Below are 12,355 nucleotides of genomic sequence, written 5' to 3'. Positions count from 1 at the left end.
GACCAATCGCACTCACAATCACACCTAGGGGCAATTTAGAGTGTCCAATTAATGTTGCATGTTTTTGGGATGTTAGAGGAAACCGGCGTGCCTGGAGAAAAACCCACGCAGGCAGAGGGGGCACAGGGAGAACATGCAAACTCCACACAGAGGGGTCTGGGATTGAACCTGGGTCTTCAGAACTGTGAGGGCAACGCTTTCCAGATGAACCACCGTGCTGTCCTAGTCTAGTTTTTGTTTAAAAAAAAAATAATAATAATAATAATAATAATAGCTTCGGTGTCACGCAGGATATTAAAACAAGGCAGCATTGGTCGGGTTAATGAAGCCAAATTTAAAACTTTCTTGGCTTGTCTTCCTGGTTTTTTTAAATTATAATTTTATAAATTTGTACAGTTACTCAGAACAAAGTGTAAGAGAATAACACTGGAAAACAAACAGTCGTCATTGTTGTGCAGAAACTTTGTACGTCACAATATTTAATAATTAATGTATTAATTGACCATTTTTTCCCACAAATCAACAGCATTGTTCTAGCCCCACATGGCCTGTTACTGTTACACATTATTACGCAGCTTTAAAAGTTAAAAACAGCTTGAGAACAAGTCAGCTGTCTTGAACGGTTTGAGGTTTTGTCAAACTTCGGCCTCCTCACACTGCGGGAGCTGCACTGCATTTACCGCCTCAAGATTGAAAGTCTGGATGATTTGTTTTCTTTTTAGACAATAATAGCAGAAAACTGTTAGGCTAGATACATTTGGATCAGCCCGTTTCATGACAAAGAGATCACTGTGCTGAAGGAATTACTCAACCACGGAGTTAAGTTTGTGTATAGTTTCATTTTCCACCATTCAGCTGATGGTTTTTAAAAAATGATTATTATTACTGCGTCACTCGTGACCTTTGAGGTGGTTAGGGAAATGGATGCAGCCACAGTCATTTGCTTTGGTACTGCAGGCTTTCTTTTCTCATCACCGGGTCGGTGTGAGAGCAGACTTTGACGCAAATGGCTGGCAACAGCGACGTCTAAATATGGTCGTGACAGCATAATAAATCCCTTATTTAGCATATTAAATTAGCGAATGAACACGATTTTGGGGTTGGGTTGTCTTGTTGTTGGTGCGCGAAAGTACATGACAGCAATAAATAAGCAGGACCATTTGTTGAACGTATATCAATACAGCTCGTTTAGTTTTCAACCAGTATTTTTTTTTCTACTTATGAGGTGTTGAATGCGAATAACGGAAGACAGAGTGAAGCTGGTGTAGTAAAGCTTCAAGTAATTGAGTCAGGACGTTGACATTTCCTTTAATTCACACTCCTAAGTGTCGGTCACAGAGTGGTGGCAAAGCCTTTCCAAAAAAAAAAAAAAAAAAAGAGGCTGAACTCAGCAAAGTTGTCTGGGTCGATGAACAATTTTAAGGAATACGGAAAATGAGTTACCGCAAACTTTCTTTTTTTGGGGGGCTTGTTCCTCTCAAATCCCCCCTTATCCCTCCCTCCTCTTCCCTTGCAACATTGTGTTTTGATCCACCCACTTTTTGAGTGGCACTATTGAAACACAAGGAGGACCCCCTGCTAGGGCGCAAACTTAGCTAAGGCCAAAAGAGGAAGACAGGAAGAAAAAAAAAAAAATCAATGTCTCCTCTTTTTCGTCTTCTTGATGTCTCCTCAAGAAGACCAAAAGAAGTGTTTTGGCTGATCCCCTGCAGACGCAGCAGAAGGAGAGGTGAGATGATGGATGCATCTGAGGGAACTTGATTCTCTTACAAACAGGACAAGAACGGCGAGCCGGGAGGGGGTTTGTTCGCTAGTCGGTTGTCTCCCCTTGGGGTTGAGACGTCGACAAGCAACACTAAAAGCTTCACCGCGGCGACTTAAGGAGGTCAAGGAGCTCGGCAGCTTCCACGTGGATGCGGGCGGCCTTTGCGGGAGTAAACGTTTTGTGCATTTCCGCCGCAGAAAACTTTTCAGCAGAACTAGGAAATTAAAGGGACCATTGTTTATTTGGGCCACGTGAACAAGTGGACAAATTTCATGCCAGGGTTGATTATCGGAGCAGTACAAGGGACGTGTGGTGTCTCAAGTTCAAAAGATATTTATTCACATCTAAGCCACAAATTCATGATACCGCTATGGTCCCGAAACACTTGAATGTCATTTTCAACTCCTCTTACGTTACCCTCAATAATAAGGGGGCTAAGATGACGTTATGTTTCTCACCTTCTTCATTTGAGGTGTGGTGGATCTGAAGCTCACTTTCCTACGGCCATGCTACCCTGAATGCTCGATCTCATCAGATCTCGAAAGCTAAGTGGGTTTGGCCCTGGTTAGTACTTGGATGGGAGACTGCCTGGGAATAGAGCTCGCGCACATGACGTCACCATTTTCACGGCGCCATATTGCCGGTCAAAAAGAGCTGCTCGACAGTGTGGGGGACATTGAACCGGAGCAGAATATACACAATGCTGGAGACTTGTTGTGCTGTTGGTTGTTACAACAGACGAGACAAATATTAAAAGAGATCATTCTACGGAATACCATCTGAAAAGACGAGAAAAGATCGATGGATTTCGGCAATTAAACGTGATGGATGGTGCCCAACCAAATACACGCGACTGTGTAGTGATCACTTCATTTCAGATAGAAATTAGTCTTCTCAATCTCAAATTCCCAAGTATTTATAATGCCAAATTGGCTCATTTGAGAACAATGCGTTTAAAAAAAAACAACAACAGGGAGTCGTCTCCAACTTACACTAAGTCTGTTGCAGCCACACGTTAATCTTCGGTAAACCTCTCCCCGATCTACTTTTTTTTTTTTTTTTTAATAGGCATTGTTCTCAAATGAGTTCAATGCGTATTTAAAAAAGAAAATTGTCTGTTGAAGACAGGTTAACGTAGAATAACATGTGGCCACAACACGCTTCCGTGTACGGGGGCTGAAGCCTATCCCAGCGCTTTATTGTCTTTTTTTAAGTACGCATTGGACTCAATTGAGAACAATGCATATTTAACAAAAAAACGTCTGTCACAGAGAGATTTACCAGTTTATCAGTGGAGCTGACATGCTATCTTCCCCCCCCCCCCAATCACAGTTAATGAATGCAAGTTTGCGTAAAACCAGGGGTCATTTATTTAAATATTGGTGTTTGTATTGAAAAAATCTGAGTGGCTCCGCCACTATGTGGGATTGATTCTTGATTGAGAACAGATCCAGCAACAAAGTATTTGTATGTGTCCAGACTTTTCTACGCTTTCAAACTCTTCCGTGTAAATCTCGACGACTTACCGCCAGATACGTGTGTAGATCCAGTTGTCCAAGACAAGCGGAATTTCTTATAGGCGAAAACATTGACTTCGGCATTAAATATGGGTCCTCGATGCCAAGTGTCTCATTTTTCCACGTACCTTCGTTTATTATCACTTTCTAAATGTTTAACGGTATTGGACAAACCTCTGGGCATTGTGCTTTAAGACTTATTTTCGCGTCATCTCCTACCGACTTCTCTTCCCGGCTAAAATGCAGAGGGGTTGCGTCAGGAAGGACATCCGGCGTAAGACTGTGCCAAACAAATATGCGTTCATCTGAGATGACACGCTGTGGCGACCCCTAACGGGACAAGCCGAAAGGAAAAGAAGCAGTATCTGAAGCTCACTTGGTAACTAAAAATGTAGCCATGCAACACAAACTGAAAAAACACCTTGTGAGTTAAAACTCTCGCGAGTCAAGGGATCGCCGTACCACAAACGTCAACATCACCTGCCCTCTCCCACTCCGGGCCCCCCTCAAATAATTATCAATGTAAAAATGTGGCAGGCGAATTAATGCGGGACATGTGTAATGTCCTCGCCTCATAGCTCAAAGTTTAGTCCAATTAGGAGCGGGGCCCCGGCGCTTTCATGTGCCTTTCATGTTGGAGAGTAATGTTCGCCGACAGGAACGCGGCGCGGTCATTAGGCCGACTGACTGCATTATGCTAGCGAAAGACACGCCCTGATTAGTTCTGTCTCTCAGGCCTGATTGAGATCATTACACGTCATGTCGGATTTAGAAAAAAAAATCTCTTTTTTTTAATGTACGTATTTCTAGTCTGTAGAAAAAAAAGTCTAGGTCCTGCTACATAAAAAAAAGTGATATTTCTGTGTTTTAGCGAAAAAAATGCTTGGTCTTTTTAAGTCTGTATAAAAACTGTTACAGATTTGATAAATTCATTTTGTGTATGAATACAGGATAGCCAGGTACTTTTTGTGCATACTGAATATACTGTATTTTTTTTAAATATGTCATATGTATCACATGTCTAGGTTTTTGTGTGTATATAAAAATGTCTAGGTCCTTTTAAATGTGTATGGAAAAACCCAGCGATTTTTTCAAATTTAAAAAAAAACAACATCTTTTTGTAAACATACGTTATTCTGTACTTCAGATATTAAGATATACTGTGTCAAATAAAAATGTCCTTCAACTTCTCAGAGTGCAACTTTTCTATAAAGTGATGCGGCTACGTCGTTAGCACTGCCGACTGCTGATGTTTTTATTCGGGCTGTGTCATTATAGAAACAATCTACTCTTCATCAGCATAATCTCTGAGGAAATTATTAGCTTGACTTGTCATGTAATCTTTACTGTAGCCTGCCACCCCCCCTACCACCAAGACCCCAGAAAATATGTAAAATGTGTCAGAAAATATGATATGGTGTCAAATCTATAGAGAGCTCAAAGTCTTGTTAATCCCCGAGAACAACTTGATTTTCCATCATCGCCTGCTTGCTAATCCTGCACAATTTGTAATGACTACAGGAGCTGAAGCTTGTACGGGCGCAAATAATGATCATTATTTTTAGCATTATAAGCATTACACAGATAGATGGTCATTATTTGAATATAGCAACTATCATGATAACATCGTGTACAGGGTTCCGGTTGGACAAAATCCCCAGAATGACTTTGTTTTTCAAGACGTCCTGGATATGGTCAAAACAAACCAAATGAAAATGACAAAATGTTTGTTTTTGGGCACGGCTTCTTGTATATGTGTGGTTCAAATATGTCATTAATTGAACAAAAGATATGAGAGGAGAATTTATCCAAAATGCGATAAAAATGGCCACTTCAAACCACAATGGTTGCCTCCTTGTGTCTTTTTGGCCACAGCTATTGAAATCTTTTTTTTTGAATGCATCTACTCATGCCCTGATATCGTACATCATGTACATCCGCACTACACTGCCACCTGCAAATGTCAATGACCATATTTCCCTCATGACATTAATCCGTAATGACTAACATCAGTGTCATTATGTACATACAGTATTTATGTTTTGGAGAGGAACCATGTGGTGCTAACATGTTTTATCACCAGTGGCAGGCGGTACATTTGGCACCTGGGCTTCTAGTAGGGATTCACTTGGCTTGATACCGCCATAATCGCGTCACAATTTTGGAAACAAACGATAATGTACAAAAAATGCAGTATGACAACACAACCGTTAAGATGATCCATCCATCCATCCATCCATCCATCCATCCATCCATTTTCTTTGCCGCTTATCCTCACGAGGGTCACGGGAGTGCTGGAGCCTATCCCTGTCAAAGGGCCGGAGGCGGGGTACACCCTGAACTGGTTGCCAGCCAATCGCAGGGCACATCGGGACAAACAGTCGCACTCACAATCACACCCAGGGCCAATTTAGAGTGTCCAATTAATGTTGCATGTTTTTGGGATGTGGGAGGAAACCGGAGTGCCCAGAGAAAACCCACGCAGGCATGGGGGGAACATGCAAACTCCACATAGGCGGGTCCGGGATGGAAGCCGGGACCTCAGAACTGTGAGGCCATCGCTTTCCATCTGAGCCACCCTACCGCCATGTTAAGATGATGACATGGCAAAAAATATTTTTTGAAATTTAAATAAAATCCATCACACTCAGTAGAGATCCTGATTACTAAATTTCTCAATATGTGACATGAGCATTGCTAATCCATTTCAAAAGTCCTGTATTGTGCCTATGTATAGATCCATAGTGATTAACTAGGACTTAGTATAAAAGTGTCAATTTCATTTTTAAAAAAATGCTTGATTTTGTCAAACAAGTGCCTAGACAACATAATTCAACACAAATTTTCTCCATTTGAAGTCTAGCTCGGCCCGATCCCCCAAGAATGGCGTGGTCCACTGTATGATCATCTTAAGTATATTTTATAAAACCAGATTACAGTGATGCCTCAGTTCTCGACCACAATTCATTCTAGAAAAGACTTCTAGAAAAAACACAAGGGCTGGGTGATATGACCAAAAATTCATATTGCGGTATACTTTTAGCCACAGATTGTAGACAGTATATGCTTTGGTCTGTTTGGTAAATTCACCTCATGCTGTATATAGTGATGCCTCAATTCTCGACCACAATCCGTTCCGGAAAACGGTTCGAAAAGTGAATTGTTTGAAAACCAAATCGATGTTTCCCGTTACAATGAATGGAAAAAGAAATAATGCGTTCCCAGCCTAAAGAAATTAGGTTTTTTAAAGCATTTTTTTTTGCTTTTCCTGAAAATAAACTGCATAGTAGAAATACATGTAAAGTTTAAATACTTTATATAATAAGATAATTTAAGAAATATATTTATTTTTTGCTTAAAATGTATGCTTTAGTAGTAGAGTACGCTAGGCTGGGAGTGCATTGGCGTATCTGTAGCGACTCGGCCCCCCATCCTTGACAACTTTTTTTTATTAACAAAAGTGCAGAATAACTTTAAACAATAATGGGGGGGGGGAGTATTTCTTTGGAGCCATGATTGGTGGTTTATATGAGATAATGAGAATGAGATGAGAGAAAAAAACAGTCACTACCGGGACACGTCTGTGTACAGAGGCTGCGTTACACAGAATAAGAAAAGTGTGCCTACTGCGCCGCGTGCTTTATGTCATTTCCGTTTTTTTTTTTTTTTTTTTTGGGGGGGGTGTTTGGGGTTGGGGGGTTTTTGAATAGATAATAATAAAATGCGTCGTGGGTGGTTCAACTGCTTGCGCCGCGTGCAATGATATTTCCAGGTTTTGTTGGGGGGTGTTCCAATAAACAATAACAAAGCCTGTCGTGGCTGGGTCAGCTGCTTGCGCCGCGCACATTATGTTATTTCTGGGTTTTGTCAGGGGTGTTCGAGTCCCGATTTTCGTTCAAAAACAGAAGCAAAAAAAAAACTCAATTGTTCGAAAACTGAGGCTTTACTGCATTTCTTTACATTATCTTGTGTTTTACTCTGTTCTTATACATTGCTGTTATTTTTCTTTATTAAAAAAAGTGGTTGGCAGACAGCAAAGGATTAATGTCATTTTAATTGGTGATATAGAAATAAACTGTGACAAGCTTGGTCACAGAACTACTTCCATTTGTAAGTGAAGGTACCACTCATTGTATTGGCTGACAAGGTTTTCACACCAACAAACAAGATAAGATAAGAAGTTGAAGTTCCCACTCACCACTCCAATGGAGAAGTAGTTGTTCACGATGCTGTACGGCACCGGATCGCCCCGCTCGTCCTTGTCGGTGGCCGTGACGTCGATCTTCCAGCGGTCAAGCATGACCTCGCTGCTGTTCTCAATGTCGCGCAGAATCTTGAGTAGGCTCTCGCCCTCGTAGCCTTCCAAAGAGAAAAAGGGTGAGTCACAATGTTTAACGTTTGGCCTAAATTTGACCAAGAAATAATTTCTAAAAATTGAACATTAGAAGCTGGTTAAAGAGTTAAAGGCAATAACTATGTGGTGGTTTTAAATCAACATATTATTTTGTTTTATGTGTAGCGTATAAGTAAACTTCAATTTGGGAGTGTCAATAAACATCTTGAATCATATTTGAAGAATTGTTTGTCACTAAAATTGCTGAGCAATGCCAAGCGAGTTTAATTCCCTTCCACCACACAGCGCTCTTATCTCAAGTTTTTCCTTGCAAGTAAGAGCGAAAAAAAAAAATCAGCCAAACCTCCGCGTGTATCTCCAGGAAATCTTAAGTCTTTTTCCTCGTATCTCAAGATACCACTGCTCCTTAAAATATTACAAACAAAATGTAGAAGATTGCTTTGATTCATAATTCAGTTTTACAGGCTATCAGAATTTTCTGACTGACAGCACTAGCATCGCGCTAACGCTAACAGGGCCGGTTAAAATAAAACTTAACGGTAAATATCACTGAGACGTGCCAGTAAAACAGCAGCAACACGCTAGCACAGCGCTAACATGGCCGGTAAAAGTCACTTCCTCGGCACATATGTTCCACCTCCACAAGGAACTTTTAATCTTAACGTACATACCAATTTATTTTTCAACATTAGCAGATTGGTTTATTCTATTGAGTATATAGATGGCTCGATTAATATGATTTAGAAGTGTAACAAGGGAGTGTTTGATATTTCGAACTGACGTGGCAAAATGTTCTTGGTTCTTGCATGTAGAGTCAGTCAAAATGCGGTTGAATGGTTTTGTTTATTTTTCTGTACCTCCTCCCCAGCGCAGACATCTGGCCAGGTCATTTCCTGTGCCGAGAGGAAGTACACACACGGGCGGGTTCCGGTCCAAGTTTGCCTTGTCTGGAAAACAAAAGAAAAAAAGTTACAATGCTGGTGACCAATCAGAGCAGAGTGAGGGAAATGAGGAAGAAAAAAAAATCAATTTTGAGTACTGCTCTGGTGCTAGTTAACGCAAACATTGTGGTCTATTTCCAGAAGCACGTTTTACCCAACAGCCGTTGCGTCTTATTACCTCGCTCTTGTTTTGATTGATAAAAAATTGAGGCAATTTTTTTTCCCCTTCGCTGGCTGGCCAAGTCAAGATGTCGTCGTGGCCAAATAAAGACGAGCGGGCGATTCGTTCATCTTCTTTCAATGTTTTCTTTCCAGTGGTTCAAATGATGACTAATATGTTGTTTCAATCATCCCATTTAACCACCCCTGAACACACATGCTCACACGTAATGAAACTGTTTACATACTGTACACGCCACCAAGTGTGTGTCTGCCTCTAGTCAATAACAGTGACGTGAGCGCTGATAAAAAAAAAAAAAAAAATTGCATGATTATTTTTCCCCCAAAATGAAATCGTGTTTAAGCTTCTATATGTTGTCAAAAGGGGTGTAAGAATTACAGTGGGAGCATTGAACGGGTTCTTACCAATGAAGTCCAGGATCCAGCCCACCGTGCCATCCCCTCCGCACGCCAGCACCCGGAAATCAGGGACGTCTCGGAAGAAATTCAACCTGAAAGGGACGAGCAGAGCTTGCACTGCGCCAAAGTGTGATGCGTTCGTGTTGTTTTACACAGTAATAGAACAGGTAGAATGACCTCCTTGATTTTTGCTACGGGGTTTTCAAGTACCCTAATTTCCGGCCTATAAGCCGTGATTTTTTTCACACGCTTTCAACCCTGCGGTTTAAGCGGTGATGCGGCTAATTTGTGCATTTTTTCTAACGGCCGCAAGGGGGCACTCAAGTGAGACCAGCGAAAGATATGTGCCGAGGAAGTGACTTTTACCAGTCCGGCCCTGTTAGCGCTACCCTAGCCTGTTACTGCCGTGTCTTGGTGATTTTTTCCAGTATGTTTTTTTTTTTTTAACCGGACCAGTTAGTGTGGCGTTAGCATGGTGGTGCTAGCGTTAGCATTGCGGCGCTAGCAATAAACTCTCTGTGTACCGTATTTCTTTGTAAATATCTCGTGTTTCAATGTGAGTTTAGATGTGGGCACTTACAGCTTTTACACAGCTAAATTGTATTTCCTTTACAAATGTGCTGGGTGAGGCTTACAACCAGTGAGCTCTGTAGGCCGGGAATTACGGTATTTTTACATTTTCATCTTTTTTAATGATAATGTCTTTGCAGGAAACATTTTATGAACAAAAAATAAATTTGGGTGTCTCTATAATGGAGATTTTCACCGATTGTAGCCAAGTGTGGACTGTTTCCCCCGCAATACAGTAAACGGGTGTTCTTTGTGAAAGGCACCAGCAGAAAAATATATTTTGTTACTGCTCTGATGCACTAATTTCGTCTCTTCAGAGAGTCAAAGCTCCTAACATTCATAGCCCTTTTCCTTCAACTTTGTGGAAAACGTTATTATAGGATTCAAATTTTCATAGCCCACTTCATCGCCCAATGTCACTGGCGTAAAACTGGCAAACTTTGTTTGTGAAAAGAGGTTAATGTTAAAATGACCTCTTCAGCTGTATACAGTATGTATATTTTTGTATCAAGTCACAGGCACTAATTACTAATAATGTACATAAATTGCTTGGTATTGATGGACTTTTATGTGCAGTTTTAAGCAAACATCAGAGTTGGTGATACAAATTTTTTGTCCATACATCAGAATCAATGAATGAGTCCTCACCACGCAACTGCACCCCTTCTAATAATAATAATAAAATTGCTGATCACTCATCTGCTGCCTGGCGCAGGCCTAATCGGATCAGGACAGCCAATGTTCAGTCGGACGTCTTCCGTTCCGTCACAATAACAAAGTCCTAACTGAATGAAGGCCCGAATGGCGGCTAAATGACTCGCTCAATTACACCCAGGCCGGGACGGGCAAACCGCATTAAGGAGGCAAACAGACGGTCGCGCACATGAAAGGCAACTTTGGGCCCATTTAAAGAGCAAGAAGCAAACACTTCATTTGCGCTTATTGCGTTAGCCATGGAGCTAATTGACAGCAGCAGGGTGTGCGCGAGGCCTGCAGCGTCCACTCTGCTAATGCGCGAGTGAAAATATTAATCAGGATGTGGCGGTGCGAGGTCACTGAGAAGTTTGAGCTTCGAGAGGGGAGGATTTTGGGAGGACAACGCAAAGACGAAGGCGACGAGGCGGCATCCCTTTTTGCGTCTGGCGTGTGCCGCTCTGCTTTTATTCCTGATAAAAGTTGCAGAGCCTCGGCTAATCGAAGCCAAACAACGAGGCGGCACGACGGCGACGTCAGATGCCGGAGGCCAAGAAAGGGAACCCGACGTGTGGAAATCAAACATTCATGCCCTTAATCACAGGCGGCCGCCGTCTGGAAACGTCATAGCGGGCGCAGGTCTGGCTGCTCGTCTGTATGCGCCATCACAAGTTGTCTCGCCGACACGCGTAAGCACTGAAGACCTCTCCCGCATGCAATGCTGGCTATTACGCACGGGCAACGCAAAATGTCGCTGCATTTCTAAACTAAACATAATATGCAGACGATATTTGAACTGTGGCCTCCCTCAGTGCTATCCTGTCCTGCCCTTAAGAAGTATAGAAGTACAAATGAGCTGTGTTTGGCTCCAAGAAAATACAACTTCTGTAATTCTTGGTTTGGGTTGCATACAAAGGATGAACATTTCAAGGATCCGGAGCATTGCGAAATGCTTTCCCAAGATACTTTTTGTGGTGATGTATATTCCCCAGATGTTTTTTTTTTCTTCTTTTTTTGGGGGACAAAAGGACCTTGTTGGCATTTCCAATTACCGTATTTTCCACACTATGAGGCGCACCGCACTATAAGGCGTAGCTTCAATGAATGGCCTATTTTAGGACTTTTTTCATATATAAGGCGCACCGCATTATAAGGCGCATAGAATAGACGCTACAGTAGAGGCTGGGGTTACGTCATGCATCCATTAGATGGAGTTCCACTAAAGGCTCTATAGTGATCCGTATATAAGGCACACCTGATTATAAGGCGCACCGTCGGATTTTGATAAAAAAAAAATTTAGGTGCGCCTTATAGTGCAGAAAATAAGGTAGCTTGTGAATGGCAAACAAGTCTGAGAGGGTAGTGGTTATTTTTTCCATAAACAGTTACTAATCAAATGTGAAAAGGTTCCCTTTTTTTTTGTGGTACAGCCTGGAAATTCTGATAAATAGGGCATTTTATTCACCAATTTTATTCAAAGAAATCAAGAAAGGAAATGAGATTTGATTTATAAAATGACTGACCATTTAGGAATAAGGCTATAAAACATTTTGAGAATGGATTTTTCAAAATAAATAAATGGCATTGCGGTGGCTCAGCTGGTAAAGCATTGGCCTCACAGTTCTGAGGACCCGGGTTCGATCCCGACCCCGCCTGTTTGGAGTTTGCTTGTTCTCCCCGTGCATGCGTGGGTTTTCTCCGGGCACTCCGGTTTCCTCCCACCTTCCAAGCAACATTAATTGGAGACTCTAAATTGCCCCTAGGTGTGATTGTGAGTGTGACTGTTTGTCTCTATGTGCCCTACGATTGGCTGGAAACCAGTTCAGGGTGTACCCCGCCTCCTGCCCATTGACAGCTGGGATAGGCTCCTGTGACCCTCGTGAGGATAAGCAGCAAAGAAAATGGATGGATGGATTTAAAAAATAATTAAATAAAT

General features: G+C 41.8%; 1 protein-coding gene across 4 annotated transcripts in view; it reads right to left on the bottom strand.

Moving 5' to 3' along the window:
- The window catches only part of dgkb (diacylglycerol kinase, beta), a 68,036-nt gene that overhangs the window by 30,039 nt on the left and 25,642 nt on the right, over window positions 1–12,355 (bottom strand). For all 4 annotated transcript variants that reach the window (XM_061819521.1, XM_061819524.1, XM_061819523.1 and 1 more), the window contains 3 exons: window positions 9,163–9,248; window positions 8,494–8,583; window positions 7,481–7,641 (listed from right to left, as the gene is read on the bottom strand). In XM_061819521.1, the coding sequence (XP_061675505.1) occupies window positions 7,481–7,641; window positions 8,494–8,583; window positions 9,163–9,248 (337 nt within the window). The remainder of the gene's footprint in view (window positions 1–7,480; window positions 7,642–8,493; window positions 8,584–9,162; window positions 9,249–12,355) is intronic.

Source organism: Syngnathoides biaculeatus, chromosome 5 (assembly GCF_019802595.1).
Source record: "Syngnathoides biaculeatus isolate LvHL_M chromosome 5, ASM1980259v1, whole genome shotgun sequence".
NCBI lineage: Eukaryota > Metazoa > Chordata > Actinopteri > Syngnathiformes > Syngnathidae > Syngnathoides > Syngnathoides biaculeatus.
Note: the sequence above shows the minus strand (reverse complement) of the source record. Positions and strands in the feature narration are given on the sequence as shown.